The 17,500-nt window shown below is 46.8% G+C and overlaps 1 protein-coding gene across 2 annotated transcripts in view; it reads right to left on the reverse strand.

The window, feature by feature from the left end:
• rassf2a (Ras association domain family member 2a) overlaps positions 1-8,224 on the reverse strand; it is a 15,557-nt gene extending 7,333 nt beyond the window's left edge. Inside the window, exons 1-2 of one of the 2 annotated variants that reach the window (XM_048243685.1) lie at positions 7,978-8,224; positions 756-838 (exon numbers count right to left, since the gene is read on the reverse strand). In XM_048243685.1, the coding sequence (XP_048099642.1) occupies positions 756-808 (53 nt within the window). In that variant the 5' untranslated portion in view covers positions 809-838; positions 7,978-8,224. Of the gene's footprint in view, positions 1-755; positions 839-6,025; positions 6,111-7,977 lie in introns of those variants that run through there. The other variant, XM_048243686.1, reaches the window with a different exon arrangement.
• Between the last annotated feature and the right edge of the window lie 9,276 nt (positions 8,225-17,500).

A 17,500-nucleotide genomic window follows, 5' to 3' on the forward strand; every position in this document is an offset into this window, starting at 1 on the left:
AAAAATAGTAGGAGTTACTGAGACTCTAGAATCGACAGGTTTTGGGATAGATGTAGGAACTGTGGTGTTTAGGCTTTCATGACTCAGGGGACAGAGGAGGATCTTGCCCCAGGAGCAGGGGCCACCATCTGGCTTGGCGTCTACAGAAAGATTATCCTGCTCTCTCTCCGCTACCTGACCACCAGTGTGTGTGTGTGTGTGTGTGTGTGTGTGTGTGTGTGTGTGTGTATGTGTATGTATATATGCATATGTATGTATATATGTGTGCATGTACATGCGCATGTGTCTGTGTATCTGAGGATGAGGTTCAGCACTATGAAGGTATGTGTGTGCATGTGCGTGTGGGTGTGACTGCGCGCGCATGTATGTGTGTGTGTGTGTGTGTGTGATGAGGGTCAGCACTATAAAGGTGAGGTGAGGACTGAGGGAAGGAGAGCTGGTTTGTTTGTGCTGGAGAGAGCAGCATCTGCCACAAAATAGTGTTTCATGTCCAGCCACAAATCTGTGATTAAACGACTCAGCTCTTAGTGGAGATTATACCATTTAATGTGTGTGTGTGTGTGAGTGTGACAAAGAGACTTGTGTGAAAGAGAGATATGGTGTTTGTGTGTGTGTGTGTGTGTGTGTGTGTGTGTGTGTGTGTGTGTGTGTGTGTGTGTGTGTGTGTGTGTATGCGCGCGCGCGTGTGTGTGTGTGTGTGTGTGTGTACTATGTGTGTGCTTGGCGTGTGGTAGTGTCTTGTGATGTGTCCATACTTGCTGATAAACTTGTTCTCGCCGACCTGCACGCCATTCTGGCTGTCATCCATTCTTCTTTACCCTGGAGAACATGGGCCAGCCTGGGAGATGGAGAGAGAGAAGAGAGGGATGAGAGAAGGAGAGGAGAGGATAAGTTTGCTTTTTAAAAAAAAAAGAAAAAGAGATGGATTTAGAGAAGGGATTGGATTAAACAAAAGAGAGAAGAGAAGAGGGGAGGGAGAGGAATAGAGATAAAAGAGGGAGAGAGAGAGAGAGGATAGAATAGAGGATAGAGAGATATAAATCTAGGAGATTGAAAGAGAAAAAGAGGACATGATTTGGTATGTGGGGAGGGGCCTATAACAAAAGATACAGAGAGAGAACAAAAGAGGGAGGGAGAGAGGGATGAAGAGAGAGAGGGAGGGAGGGAAAATAATAGGGTCTAATGTGAAACAGGAGTAGGGACAGAGAGAGGTGGAAATGAGGAGAAAAGAGAAGAGTAGATGAGCGAGGGAAAGAAGAATAGAGGAAAAACAGAGGCAGAGGAGGAGAGGAGAGGAAGAGAAAGATATGAGAGGAAGAGGAAAAAGGGAGTGAAGAGAGGAGAGGAGAGGAGAGGAAGAGAAAGATATGAGAGGAAGAGGAAAAAAGGGAGTGAAGAGAGGAGAGGAGAGGAGAGGAGAGGAGAGGAGAGGAGGATGCATTGGAGACAGGGAGGATAAGTGATGGTACCTGACACAAAAGACCCCTCTGGGACAGGGAGCGTGGAGGGGGTGTTAGGAGGGAACATGGAGGGAACGTTAGGAGGGAACGTTAGGAGGGAACGGAGGGGTTAGGGAGAGAACGCGTTAGGAACGCGGTAGGGGTGTTAGGAGGGAACATGGAGGGGGTGTTAGGAAGGAACGTTAGGAAGGAACGTGGAGGGGGTGTTAGGAGGGAGAGGCCACATCCACTCTATTCCATTGCTATTTTAAATAGAATACTAAGTCTATCCAGACACATGTTTGCAATTCAAGAACTCTGTCCTGAAGCACATACCACATGACCTCTCGCACAATTCACATAACCATTCAATGCAGTTGTCAGCATTGCACAATGTACAGATGCTCCCATAGACAGCAAGGCCAGTAACGCTCGTGTTCCATGGTGTATTCTGTGCTGGCAGGCTAGTAGTGGAAGTCGAAGTGAGTCATGGAGAGTTAAGAAACACCAGAGTGACTCAGACTAAGGTCCAATCAGGAAGGGAACAGGGGGTTCTAAGCCATCATTCATCACTTTCAGATGTTTGCAGATTTGATTCACTGTCGTCCACATTAAAATACAACTTCATATTGTTCCATTTGAGGATATGGAAAAGCAGAGAGTAGAGTAGTGTCCACGAGAGGTGCAAACGTAAAGTAGAGAGTAGAGTAGTGTCCACGAGAGGTGCAAACGTAAAGTAGAGAGTAGAGTAGAGTCGATGAGAGGTGCAAACGTAAAGCAGAGAGTAGAGTAGAGTCGATGAGAGGTGCAAACGTAAAGTAGAGAGTAGAGTAGAGTCGATGAGAGGTGCAAACGTAAAGCAGAGAGTAGAGTAGAGTCGATGAGAGGTGCAAACGTAAAGTAGAGAGTAGAGTAGAGTCGATGAGAGGTGCAAACGTAAAGTAGAGAGTAGAGTAGAGTGTTTGGTGTAGAGTCGGATTCAAAGGGAAATGGAATAGTGTGGATGTAGCCAGAGAAGAGAGAGAAAGAAAGAAAGAAAGAAAGAAAGAAAGAAAAGGAGAGAGGGAGGGGGAGGGGGGAGAGAGAAAGGTATACAAGAGAGAGATTGAGAGGAGAGAGTGAGAGAAGGAGAGACGGTGAGAGAATTGAAGAAAGGGAGGGAGTGAGAGAATTGAAGAAAGGGAGGGAGTGAGAGAATTGAAGAATGTGGAGGAATTGGAAAGAAAGAGAAAGAGGAGAGAGAGTGAGAGAAGGAGAGAGAGTGAGAGAAGGAGAGAGGGTGAGAGAAGGAGAGAGAGTGAGAGAAGGAGAGAGTGAGAGAAGGAGAGAGTGAGAGAAGGAGAGACGGTGAGTGAGTGAGAAGAGAAAAGCACCAAATGAGAAAAGCAGGACGAGGAGCCAGATGCCCCAGAGATAGAGGGAGAGAGAGGAGAGGAGTCTAAAAGAACAAAATTACCAGGAGAGAACAAGTTACAGAGAGCCAGATTCACAGTGTGTGTTTGTGTCTCTGTGTGTGTGTGTGTGTGTGTGTGTGTGTGTGTGTGTGTGTGTGTGTGTGTTGTGTGTTTGTGTGTGTGTGTGTGTGTGTGTGTGTGTGTGTGTGTCTGTGTGTGTGTGTTTGTGTTTTTGTGTGTGTGGAAATGCACATGGGAGACTGAGAGAAACAGAAAGAGAATGGGAAAAGAGGAAGTGAGTTAAAGCACACAGCATCACTGAGAGCTACAGCTGTTCAGGGGGCCGTGTGTGTGTGTGTGTGTGTGTGTGTGTGTGTGTGTGTGTGTGTGTGTGTGTGTGTATGCAAAAGTTACACACACAGAATAGAGGTGCGTGTTGAAGAGTTACACACAAACCCAGGGAGGGAGAGAGATGAACACCCTATCTAGGTTCTCTACATTCCATGCACTAGAAGAGCAACACTGTATTTCAAATACAGAACAGGGGCACGTGCACTTTTTCAATGCCATGTTTCTCTCACACAAACACACACACATTTATGAATGAACATGAGTCAACATACACACACACAACCTCTTTTGCATAAACTGGCCAAGAGCCAGCCGTTCAATGCCTGTCTCCCGCCTTGGCCAGCTGTGTGTGTGTGTGTGTGTGAGAGAGAGAGGGGTATCCGGAAGTTTCTGAGACTGAAGAGAACAGGTGCTCTCTCTCTCTCTCTCTCTCTCTCTCTCTCTCTCTCTCTCTCTCTCTCTCTCATACATCCATCCCCCTCTCATTCTCACTCATGCCGGGCAGAAAGTCTATGAGGACGAACAGTAACACTGACACACACAATTTGTCCTTAAGGAATTCACACATGGTTAACTCAAACCCAGAGACTAATCTTAAAGGGAAACTATATGCAATTTTGGCACTTTCTTCGCTGTTTGCACGCTTTTTGCTCGCGGGTTCCTCTCATCGCTCGGTCAGTCTGCCGTTTCCTCTTCCCCTGTTCCTATGACAGCGGTTTACTCTCTTTCCGTTTCTTTTCGCTGCCTCTGCCATGACGAATGTCTGAGAAACTCCATCGCTACCTTGTTCTAGCCGGTACCTGGCGTGTATGTGCGTTGTGCCGTAAAGCAATTTGTTACATCGCGAGGCTCAAAGTTGCAAGGATGGTTTTTTTCTGCTTTACAGACGCTAGAGGGAAGCGAGACGGCCACCATTCGCCCCAGAAAAACTCATATAACCATTCCAATGTGCGTGAGCTACAGGTGCCGTCCGCGAAATGGGACAGAGCCCTCTGTCACAGACTCCGAAGCTGTTAAGTTATATTAAGCTAAACAAACTGCCCAGAAAACAAACCCAGAAAAATGGCTCAATCTGGGGGAGGATTAGGGAAGTGCTCCCTCAGATATTCCCGTCTTCCCCTTTTGGACGTCAGCAGTTAACACACACACACACACACACACACACAATTCAGGCTTAGTACAGACTTCCTCAAAGCTAGTCTTTGCTTACTGCAACAAAACAGCTGCTCTTCTCCCTATCTCTTCTGCACTTCTGTATGCATCATGCCACTTCCTTTCTCTCCCTTCTCCTCCCTCTCCATCTTGCTCACACACACACACACACACACACACACACACTCCCCCCTCATTTTGCAACCGCTGACTCACACACACTTGGATGAATGTAGAAATCACACACACACACAGTATGTTTTACCAAAAGGGGGTCAGTGGAGAAGTAGGTCCTTAAGAAGTCCCCTGTGATCTTTCCTCAGACACACACACACACACACACACACACACACACACACACACCTCCATTCCTACTCCTACTAAACTCATCTTCATCTTACTAGCTTATGCAATCTGCAAGAAACGCCATCAACATTACTACATCATCAGATACACACACACACACACAAGTCTTGATCCTTGCTGATCCTTACCACCCGTCTTGAATTGACACTCAACTGTTTAAAAACAGCACTCACTGATGCACTTATTCTTACTGTACTCTACCATTTTTAAATTGTCCTAAAATTGTTGAGAGAATTGCTTTAAAATACTTAAACTGTTTACCATGTTGTTTACCATCATCAGATACACACACACACAACATTACTACATCATCAGATATGCCTTTCCACATTTGACAAGTACTTACAGTTCTGTCTGTGTTTCTGTGTGTGCGAGAAAGAGAGACATTTTGTGAGGGTTGGGACAAGGGTTTGTGACTGCAACTAACAATTATTTTCAATTCATCTTTTGTTTATTTTCTCGATTAAGATTAGTTGTTTAATCATTTCTCTTTTCCTCTGTCCTATTGTGCAAGTGCTTGTATTAATGCAGGCTTTGATTTAGCACATGGCCATACGGACATCGTTTGGGTGTACCTACTTAACCAATTACCAAAATAGTTGCCAATTAATTTAATAGTAGACATAGAAATGAAAAATTAGATAATTGTTGCACTCTAAGAGTGTAAGAGAACATGGATATGTGTCTATGTGTGTGTGAGAAATATTTAGTGAGTGTTGGCACATGGGTTTGTGAGTGTGTAAAAAACATGGAGCCGTGTGTGTGTACTGTGTGTGTGTGTGTGTGTGTGTGTTAGTGGGCTTGACCACAGACAGAACTAGCTGCCCCTCCCATGATTCCACAGGACACGAGTCAGTGCTTTCAATCAGGACCCAATGAAATATTCAATACCAGACCAGCAAGTCAGCATACTACTGCATGAATATTTCATCAGCTATACATAGCCAGGTCATTCACACACACGAACACATGCATGCATACACACACACACAAACACCAACCCAGCTAACTATGAATACACACCTATGCACATTCAAACAGACACACACACACACACACACACACACACACACACACACACACACACGAAACCTTAGTCTTCCACATGTGGTGGATGTCTTTGGCATAATCACGCTCATTTAAAGACAGGTGACTTGGAGGTCATAAGAGATTGATGAGATGGTTAAATTCATTAGTCACACACACTCCTAAATGACAGACAGACAGACACACACACGCACAGCTCATTTGTCGCAGGCTTTCTTAACATTATTATGAAAGCCAAAACAGTAATACTGACATATAAGCTTAAAGTGAAGGTACCTGAACTAGATCCCCACAACACCGACAGCTGAGAACTTATCAGAGAATATAATAGTTCTCAGAGCCAACTGCACATGCAACGTGGACCTGGAGCCTCGCTTTGCAGTCCAGTCTTGATGACCACATGTGATAAACCCACTGGGTGCCTCCGACGCTTCGGAGAGGAAGTCCAGCAACACCAAAACAAAGAGAAGACTGCCAAACCACCCTCGCAAACCCCAGCTGACTCCAGGACGGAACAGAGCTCTGTTCTAGAATCTTTGGTTTAAAGTAGTAGCTGGAACATTTCCATAGAACCCTTTCCCTCTCCACACTGTTCCATGCCACTTTCATCTCCTAAGAGTCCCTGTCTTTTGTCTCTCTTTTCTTAGGAACCTAGATGTTGTTGTTTGCTGCAGTTGTTTACGTCTCTCTGTTGTTGTTTACTCAGTCCTCCCAACCTCCGTCTTCCCCCCTGGACCTATGGGGTTCGTCACAATGTCTACACCCGGCCCTAATTGCCACCCAGAACGCGGCTCATTAGGGTGGAGTGATTCTGATCTACACACCTCTCTCTCTCTCTCTCTCTCTCTCTCTCTCTCTCTCTCTTTCTCTCTGCTTGATTCCGTCGGCTGGCACAACTCCATTTTCCTCCCTTGATGTTCAAGGTTGTGCTTTCTCTTTGCTCCTTTGAACGCTCTGACCCAAGAAAAAAACACACACACACACACACACACACACACACCCTCTCTCTCACACATAACACAGGGTGCTCCTTCCCCCTTGCCCTGTGAGTGAGCTGAGGGGCACAGTGGCGATAAACTAAACTTCCTTCCACCCCCACCCCTCCAAACATCACCATCAACAAAACTCAGGACCACGCTCTCTCTCTCGCTATTGTTCTTATTGGCATGGCAACCCCTGGAACTCTTCTTGCTGGACAACAAGCTGGCCTCCATACACAATGGCATTCAGTGGCCCCTTGTCAACTTTGGATGCCCCTTCTTCCTTCTTCAGTTATCATGTGATGCACCCTGGGGGCCAATAACTGACCACTGGCCTGATAGAGTTCCGTAGACTGAATGTAACTGAAGAGACTGTTAAATCGGATGGGAAAGAGGAAGCAAGGACTGAAGTGCATGCAAAAGGTCTTCCTAATTGGCACATTGCCTTTTGTTTCAGTAGCAAAAAGATTATGCTGCTAGATTAGCGGACAGAGGTAGGCTGAAGCAAATGGAATGAAATCTTCACTTCAATTTAAAAACGAATAGACCTACTTAAGAGTTACTGGGGATTGGTTAGCCGGTGTAGATATAATGCAAATAAAAATGTTCAGCCTTTGGCTCACAAGTCGCACCAACCTGCACGCCTAGTACGCGATGAGGACTGGAGACCAATTTAACGTAATGATCCCCTGCCCCTCTCGCATCCAACATATCCTACCGCGGACCGTAGAGGCAATCCACCCCTGACAAGTGGTGTGATATCAAGAGGGTTACAGGTAAAGATCACTGTGGCGGTGGCTCTTATGTAACCATGCTACTGTAGATGTCGCATTCGGCAAGCTACATGCAGACAAATAATGTAACATCTCTCCTCCACCATAAACATTAAGGCGAGATGGGCAACAGCACCAACTCCTCTAGGAAAGTACACGAAACAGACCAAAAATGCTACAAAAATGTTCTCTAACGTTCTTACGGCCAAAGGGTGGTGGCATTTTCGGCAGCACATTCGCATTGGCGAACTCCAAGACGCGTCGGTGCGGTGGCAATGCCAGGAATACAGTAAGATATTTAAGTAGTGTATCGATTTACTCATCAAATTACCAATGACTTTTATGTTAGCACACTCATGTGTGCGGACTGCATCTAGTCGATGTATCCGTAGGGTCATAAAAAAAACAAGCAAAACCTTGTTGGCTACTGTGATGCGATGTGACATTGCAAAAAGACTGTCTTAGGTTGGCTTACCACGCTTGACTTTTGTTGTTGATACCAATCTGTATCACCCACGCTGGAGCCACTTGGATGATGAGAAGCACTGTAAATAGCTCGTGTGCTCAGTCCCAGTTTAGATTACGAAGCCTACCCACGGTCTCAATAATTCCGTGCAGAATCGCCTGTCGTCTACAGTGTCTTCCAAAACCGTGCGCTCCACACGCGCCTCTTCTCTTTCGGTCCGGTTCGTTGTGCACGCTTCGGAAACAGTCGTCGCTCGAGGGGGAGGCGTGAGCAGAAGGAATACCCCATCTGTTGTTGTACATCTCCGACACGGGAGCGGCCAATCAGCGTCGCAGCTGACGCCCCCTTTGTTCGTGCGGCTCACTTGCTGGGAGCGGGACAGGGAATCCCGCGAACAATACACTCAGTGAACTATTAAATGTGTTGGGTGATGCGTGGCCTGCTATCTCCCCCTCCATCTTGGCACGAATGTACAGCACACTTCAGATATCGACGATTAGTGTCGAATAGCATTCAGTCTATTAATCACTAATGACCATGGCAAACCAAGTCTACTGATTAAAACAAACTAAACACAGCCAAAAATAAGATTGGGTAACATTTTATTAGGCATAGTAGTCTATGTCAAGGTTTATGTGGGCTATTTTCATCTTGAGGACCACTGGACATTGAAAATGGAAAACTATGTAAAGTTTTAGTGTCCCGTTTCGCTGCTGCTGTGCTGCTGATAACCGAATTATTTCCCGCAGCACACAGCATCTGCTCGTTCGATCGGCATCGCTCGCGCGCTGCAGTTTAATCCTTTGACGTCAATTAATAGAGGCTGGTAGCGCGTCGGGGAGGACACAACAATGCGCTAATCTCGTTAACACAGACCGTCACGGTCAAGGAGAGAGAGGGAGAGGAAAGCCATTTAAATGGCAAAGCACAGAAAAGAGTAACCTGATCCGCATAATAGAACCAGCAGATTGCTGCCGAGGTGAATAATCATCGGCCTAGGCCTTGGTCGACCTCGTAGGCTAAATCTGAAAACCAGAAGTCATTTTTAAATTTAACTAGTCTCGTTTTATGAAAATGAAATAATACAATTACTAAAGAATCTGCAATTAAGCAGGCTGTCCGATTGTGTCAACCAAAATTGCCTTTCAAAAGAGCACATAAGCCATTTACGTAGGCCTACCTGCTGTTCTATACCTGTGATTCTGTAATACACTAATCCCAGAGAAAAACTCGGAGAGCTAGTCAGTCAAGCACCGTGTTAGCTCAGCTGCAGTGTCTATCTGGGAAGAGTAGGCTATTAGGTGCACCGTAGCATCCATTATTAAGTTTAGCTGAGGCTTTGATGTTTATTTTATGACGCCGCATGCCACAGACTATCAAATATGCAATCTGATAGGCCGCTATGAGTTCCCATCATTCAGAAAAAAAAGATTAATGCATGCCTCTGTGTGGGAAGTCGACTTCACTTCTCATAACCAGGCCTTCTGACAATTGGGCTGTCTAGGCGAAGCAACGTGCCAGAAGGCCAAGGGTTTGATTCTTGCACACCTATATCATTTGTCATACTGAGTCCTTGAAGCAACTCCTAGTGCTGCAAACTGAGTGCATGCATATTCTGTAAAGGCCTCATACATGTGGGAGTACAAGACTACACACTAAAACTAGAGTGTACTATTTTGTAAAAGCCTCTTTTTTATGGTCTTTGTAATTTTTAATGTAAAAGTATTTGTGAAAGTTAAGTATAAAACAATCACAATGTTAACTTTAACAACATATCATAGAATTCTTGGAATCCTGTATAATAATACAAGTAATTTCAACTGTTCACAAGTGCTAATGTCAGACCATCAGCCATTGACACAAAACACCTACATCTCCACCTCTTCTAGCAGTTCGGATGTTTTTGGAAGTTATCGTTTCAGTCATGAGGTGCAGTAGACCAGGCGAGACAAAAGACAGGACACAGCCGTTCATTTAGTGACATCTCATTGAATAGGAATAGGAACACAGAATTGAAGACTTGCTGCTACTATTAGTATCCACAAGGCCTGGTCCAGGTTTGAACACTCTTGGTAGTCAATCCAATATAGATATATTTAGACATATTTTCCTCTCTTTGTAGTACTAGTATTAACATTAAACAGGAAGCAATGTTAGAAAAATACAATATGAAAACATTCTAGCTAACAAAAAGTATTCCACCAATTTGCTGATTTTAAAAAAAAAAAAAAAAAAAAAAAAATACACACTTAAATAAAAAATGTAACAAAACTGGTGCGCTTTGCAGCTTAATGATTTAAGATTAGATGCATGATTTTTCTTACAAACATTTATTTGTCTGTAAAAACATAAAAACAATGTATATTTATATATATGCCTATATATATATATATATATATATGCCTATATATATATATATATATATATATATATATATATATATATATATATATATATATATATATATATATATATATATATAAATATATATATAAACAAAAAAAAACATCAAAAAGATTTTCAAAACACTTGAGATAGACAAAAGTATATTCTTCTGGTTATAGCTCCCCTCACAAAAACTGAAGGGTTCTTTTAGTTTGAGACACCCTCTGGTGGTGACCTAACCAAGACCCATCATACACTGTGAACTTTGACCTATGACACCCTGGCCATTTGCAGAGCCCCAGAAAAAGCTCCAGAACTGTTTGTGTGTGTGTGTATCACTAATGTGTGTGCCAGGGCATAAAGACTAGGTGTTTGTAATGGAAGCCTGACTAATGGGCCAATGGCTGCTCTCCTTTGGTGTGTGTGTGTGTGTGTGTGTGTGTGTTGCCTTCCATGGCTGGGGGGGCTGGGGCCCAGGTGCTGTTCACAGTGGGTGATGGGGTCCTGCTAAGGCAGGCCAATCACAATTACAATTCTGCGTCCAGTAATATTATCACCATTATTATCACCATGGATACGTCAGATGACAGAGTAAGAAAGACAGAAACACAAACAGGTGCACGAGAAGAAAAGGTATGTGTGTGTGTGTGTGTGTGTGTGTGTGTCTATCAGTCTAAGCATGGAGGGCAAGGTATAAGGGCTGGAAGGTGTGCATGTGTGTGTGAGGGGGAGGATTTTGATTGGCACTGGAAACATGCGTACACCATATTGAATAGAGTTGCATTCACAAAGAATGAGGGTTGCAGGGACATTGCATTGGTGCGCATAACGCAAAGAAGCCTTGCTGAACCGCTCTTTCGTTCATTTATTTCTCTTTCCATTCAAGAGAAAGGACACCTCTCTCAAGAGAGGTGACTAGTCAAAGTGCCTGCCGTAGTTTCCCCTCCCCTATTCCCACCCCCCTTACAAGACAATGAAAATAAACAAAAACATAAGGAAACAAATAAAAACACTGAGCCTTTAGTTCTTAGCGTCGACTCTGCCGTGCGTTCAGATCGCTTACACAGGGCAACCAGCGCCACAGCTACCAACGAGACCCTCGGGCGGCTCGCTCAGCACACCCCCGTGGGTAAACTACATGAGCAAATTTGGTTTCAGCTATGGGTCAAGAGTGGACAGTCAGGTCCAAAATACTGCCGCTATGGAATCCCTACCCTCAACAAAACATTTAATAATTAATTAATAATTAAACAAACAAACAAACAAACATTAAAAAAAACATCTCCGAGAGAAACGGAAATGATTTGTGTGATGATGCTCTTTACGTAGACAGGAACTTTGAGGGTGTGTGAGATTGACTGTTACACACAAATTAGACTCTCCAACTGGACGTGAGGAGGCACATCACGTTCCAGGAGGACTGTGTGGTGGTGCTGCCCCCATGTGACCACAGGTGGTGTAGCAGCTTCAGCTGGTGTTAACGTTCACTCACTGGGGATTCTCATGTAGTTTTCAGCTGTTCTTGGAATGCCTTGTTTGTTAGAGCACCGGTTTCAGTCAGCATTCAGACATGTTTGTCTAGCTCACTGATGTCTGTTTTGTGAGACATACGAGCTATCTGTTCCTCAGCATCATCTGCTGACCTGCCCACTCGCTCCTGGGCAGCGAGACTGCCGCGTGAACATAGAGGATTGTATCTTAAGTTGTAACTGAAGGGAAGCGTCATGGTGCGTCTCGGAATATGCGACGTGGCGTAGCCATCAGCTGCACCAAAAATGTAGATTTACAATCTACGACATAAATAAATTAATTAATTCATTAAAAGACCACCAAGAGCATTTATGGTCCAAACGTCGTTCGACAGTCTGCCCTGATTTCACTAATGTTGGTAATTTGGTTACGATTACAATTTCGACTACACCGCAAAGGCCTCTTTATTTAACTCCCCCATATATCAAACAGGGGATTACAGATGTGGGAGCGAAGGAGAGAGGGAAAAAGAAAACTAGTATAACAGATGTTTATGAATAAAATCCAAATATAAATCAACCCCTAAAAAAGGAACTCTGAAAGAAAACTGCATGAGCGTGAACATGAATAGCAAAGACCGTAACAAAAACCGTGAATAGTCAGCAACGTCAAATGGCTTCACAGCCAAGTGGGCTGTTTGTTGTCCGACCGTTCAGGAACCCCATCCAGTCCACCGGTACTTAACGTCACAGGTGTCGTTTTTCCTGGTGTTTTGATAAGACCCCTGCTCTCTATAACCTTAACTCCCTTTCAAGTGTTATTCCCTCCTCTCTCTTACAAGGCAGATAGTCGGAGTGTGTGAAGCTCGGGTGAATAGCCTGGGCAGCCGCAGTGGCATCAGTCTGATTCTGAAACGGGTCGGGCCTAGACCCGCCCCCAGAACCTGCCGAGTCAGGTCATCTCCCGCAGAGCAACAGCTGCCGAGCTTCACAAATAACTACCATCACCAGATGCATGCTGGGCAATTTTCCAGCATCCTCTGGCTTCAGTAGAAGTAAACGTTGGAAGTGGGAGAGAGGCACTGCTCTTAAAGGCCTCGTCTCATTGAAGTACAAGAATGTCCAGCTTGACCTACAGGAAGTCAGGACATCAGCAGGTCGGCAACACCCCAGCGATTATCTGTGACATGTCACTCAGACACAAGGTCCTTCCTGTCCTCCCGCCTCCGAGATCCTTCCTTCCTTCTGTAGCTGACCACACGCCAACACCTGTAGCCCTACTGTGCATCCTGCTGACACTCTATGTACACAGAGACACAGTTCCTACTGGGCTTCAGACAGACCTATCAAACATACTTAACATGCATCTTAAAGAACAGCAGGGACATTAGACAGGTCCTGGTGATTGGGGTCACTCTCAAACCAAGAGAACCAAGTAGCAATCCAGCAGCACAAGCGGTCACCATCGCAACATGCATGCGTGATTATTTTTCATGACAGCGATTACGGAGACCCCCCCCCCCCACCCCCCCCAAAAAAGGAGGGGGGCTCTCTGGGGGTGGGGGTCAGTGGTCATCCCCTGGGGAGACAAGTGAGTGGGCGGGGGGAAGGCTAGGTCTGCACTACACTGGAGGGTTCTCGGGGCCAAAAACGTTACATTAGGAGGTGGGGAGCTAACGACACAGGTCACTCTATGCATGGGCTCTTGCATGAACAGGTAGTGCAAATCTAATCACAAATCACTGTGCATTACTAAAGGTCATTATCCACAAGCCACTTGTATTAACTGGAGCATCGGTCCAGGAGCATGCATTTAAGTTCTACGTGTTCGATTGGTTGATGTAGTGTGAGTTTCTGAATGTGTGTGTGTGTGTGTGTGTGTGTGTGTGTGTGTGTGTGTGTGTGTGCATGCACGCATATGTGTGCATGTGTGTAAGTGTGTTGATGCTGAACATGCATTTTCCATTAGTATTGTTTAACTTTCAACCAAACCCCTTCTATTGTATGTCCCCATCTAAACTACAATTCCCATGATTCAGTGCACAGACTGGAAGTTCTTGTTGGCTAGAGGGGGACCTTGGACTGAGTAGTGAATTCTCTGGTGTCGTATCTGGGTTACTTACTTTATTTGATGTTTACGGCTTTGAAACCTTTTGCTGAAATGATGATGACATCAATCAGAGTCTGTCCACCCATCTCCCACTCACACACACACGCGCGCACACACACACAAGTACAAACATCCCATAATATCCCCAAAGTACTGTCACAGAGACAATCGTAAATCTAACATGGTTGTGGACGTCCTGAGCTGCTGGAGGACATTGACAAGATCCAGTCTGAAGTCGTCTGAAGTCGTTTGGGCACTAAGCTGACCATTTGGTCAGACAGAATGAGAGATGGATAGTTGAGGGAGTGTGTCTCTGGGTATGTGTAGAGAGGACACAGAGATTGTTTGGGGTGTCCGACTGTAGAGTCTCATGGTGATTCCGTCCAAGAGTGAGAGGACGGACAGGTGAGTGTGTGTGTGTGTGTGTGTGTGTGTGTGTGTGTGTGTGTGTGCTTGTAGAGTCTGAAGGTTGCGGACTCCTCCATGCAGGAGTGTGTTGAGTCTGGGTTAGTGTGTGGTGTCCACTGGGAAAGAGAAAGAGAGAGAGTCAGACTGACCAGACTACAGTCCTGAGGAGAGGCAGAGAGACCAGAGGCTGACCAGAGGCTAACCGGAGGCTGACCAGAGGCTAACCGAAGGCTAACCGGAGGCTGACCAGAGGCTAACCGAAGGCTAACCGGAGGCTGACCAGAGGCTGACTGGAGGCTAACCGGAGGCTGACCTGAGGCTGACCGAAGGCTGACCGGAGGTTGACCAGAGGCTGACCGGAGGCTAACCAAAGGCTGACCTGAGGCTGACCAGAGGCTGACCAGAGGCTGACCGGAGGCTAACCGGAGGCTGACCGAGGCTGACCGGAGGCTAACCGAAGGCTGACCGGAGGTTGACCGAAGGCTAACCGGAGGCTGACCTGAGGCTGACCAGAGGCTAACCGGAGGCTGACCAGAGGCTAACCAGAGGCTAACCGGAGGATGGGCTGACGGGAGCACTGAGGGGGGCACGAGGTCCTGGGAAGGATTGCTAACATGCTAGCATAGCCACAGTCACACAAAGACAGCGGTGCAACCAGAAACAGGGTCCCCCCTGCAACAGAGCCCCGTCTTCTCTGAGAACGGGGCTAAACGCAAAAGGAGACAGAAGTACAGCAACAGAAGAGGTCCAAAAAAGGTGTGCCGTCGGGGTTCCACTTACAGCAACTGCTCTGAGGAACACGTAGGTCCTTCCAGATTGAAGCACTTCACAGAGGCGGTGTGTGTGTTCGGGTGTGTGAGCACGCGTGTGTATCGAGCGGGCAGGGGAGAGGGAATACATAAATTAAGAGGGCAGTAGGATTGGGGTTCTGTGTGGAATGTTCCAAGATGTCGCCGGGGAGCCGCCACCGGGCACCTCCCCGCGGCGCTTATATACGCCACTCTCGCCGGGCGCCAGCGCAGGCCTCGTCAGCGCGCCCGCTCCCTTACAGCCCGGAGAGCAGGGCCTTCCACCAAGAGAGAGAGGAGAGGAACAAGAGAGAGAGTGAGGACAGTGAGAGAGAGAGAGGACAGTGAGAGAGAGAGGAGAGGAACAAGAGAGAGAGAGAGTAAGAGAACAAGAGAGAGAGAGTGACAGTGAGAGAGAGAGTGAGTGACAGTGAGAGAGAGAGAGGACAGTGAGAGAGAGAGAGAGGACAGTGAGAGAGAGAGGAGAAGAGAGGGGGGTGTAGAGGAGGAGAAGAGAGGGGGGTGTAGAGGAGGAGAAGAGAGGGGGGTAGAGGAGAAGAGAGGGGGGTAGAGGAGAAGAGAGGGGTAGAGGAGGAGAGAGGGGGGTAGAGGAGGAGAGGGCAGTAGGATTAGGGTTCTGTGGAATGTTCCAAGATGTCGCCGGGGGAGGCTGAAGGAGGCGTCACATCTTGGCACTATACGCCTGCCTCACCGGTGTTGAGGAGAAGGGGGGTAGAGGAGGAGAGAGGGGGGTAGAGGAGGAGAAGAGAGGGGGGTAGAGGAGGAGAGAGAGAGGAGTGACAGTGAGAGAGAGAGAGTGAGAACAAGAGAGAGAGTGAGGACAGTGAGAGAGAGAGTGAGGACAGTGAGAGAGAGAGAGTGTGAGAGAACAAGAGAGAGAGTGAGAACAAGAGAGAGAGAGGAGTGACAGTGAGAGAGAGAGTGAGAACAAGAGATGTCGGGGAAGGCCGAGGGATGGTGCCGGAACAAAATTGATAAGGCAGAAGTCAAAGCATACCAGGTATGTACCTGTGTGTGCATGTGACAGAGCAAAGGCAACACTGAGAGATGCTCCAGAGACCGGAGCAGAACCAGAGGGGGCGGAAAGGAGGAGAGAGAGAGGGGTGCCGAGGAGAGTGGGGGGCAGAGAGGAGAGAGAGGGGCAGGGAAGAAGAGAGGGGGTAGAGGAGGAGAGAGGGGGGTAGAGGAGGAGAGGTAGTAGGATTAGGGTCTCCAGTGGAATGTTCCAAGATGTCACTGGGGCTGAAGGAGAGGCCACCTCTGGCACTATGACACTGCCCCAACCGGGTGTTGAGGAGAAGGGGGTAGAGGAGAAGAGAGTGGGGGGTGTAGAGGAGGAGAAGAGAGGGGTGTAGGAGAGGAGAAGAGAGGGGGTAGAATCGGGTGTTGAGGAGAAGGGGGTAGAGGAGAAGAGGGGGGTAGAGGAGAAGAGAGGGGGGGTGTAGAGGAGGAGAAGAGAGGGGGGTGTAGAGGAGGAGAAGAGAGGGGGTGAAGGAGAACTGAGAGGGAAATTAAGAAAGACAGCATGACTGCAACAGAGGTGTGTGTGTGTGTGTGTGTGTGTGTGTGTGAGCATGTGTGAGCAAGAGAGTGGGAGAGACAGAGACAGACAAGAGTACAAGAGAGAGTCTGCATGTGTGTGTGTGTGTGTGAGACGGTGTGAGATGTGTGCATAGTGAGTAGGGGGATATGTGGATGGAAAACACATGAGTGAGTGTAAGAGAGAGAGAGAGAGAAAGTGAGAGAACAAGAGAGAGAGAGAGTGAGTGACAGAGAGAGAGAGAGAGAGAACAAGAGAGAGAGAGAGAGTGAGTGACAGTGAGAGAGAGAGAGTGAGAGAACAAGAGAGAGAGAGAGAGTGAGAGAACAAGAGAGAGAGAGAGAGAGAGAGAGTGAGTGACAGTGAGAGAGAGAGTGAGAGAACAAGAGAGAGAGAGAGAGAGAGAGAGAGGAGTGACAGGAGAGAGAGAGAGTGAGAGAACAAGAGAGAGAGAGAGAGAGAGAGAGAGAGAGAGAGAGAGAGGACAGAGAGAGAGAGTGAGAGAACAAGAGAGAGAGAGAGAGAGAGAGAAAGTGAGAGAACAAGAGAGAGAGAGAGGAGTGACAGAGAAGAAGAGAGTGTAGGAGGTAGAGAACAAGAGAGAGAGAGAGTGAGAGAACAAGAGAGAGAGAGAGTGAGAGAGAGAAGAGAGAGAGAGAGAGAGAGAGAGAGAGAGAGACAGTGAGAGAGAGAGAGAGAGAGAGTAAGAGAACAAGAGAGAGAGAGAGTGTGAGAGAACAAGAGAGAGTGTAGGAGGTATGAAGGAGGAGTGGGAGTGAGAGACGGAGAAGAGAAGACAAAAGTTCAACAC

Source organism: Alosa alosa, chromosome 5, assembly GCF_017589495.1.
Source record: "Alosa alosa isolate M-15738 ecotype Scorff River chromosome 5, AALO_Geno_1.1, whole genome shotgun sequence".
Lineage (NCBI taxonomy): Eukaryota > Metazoa > Chordata > Actinopteri > Clupeiformes > Clupeidae > Alosa > Alosa alosa.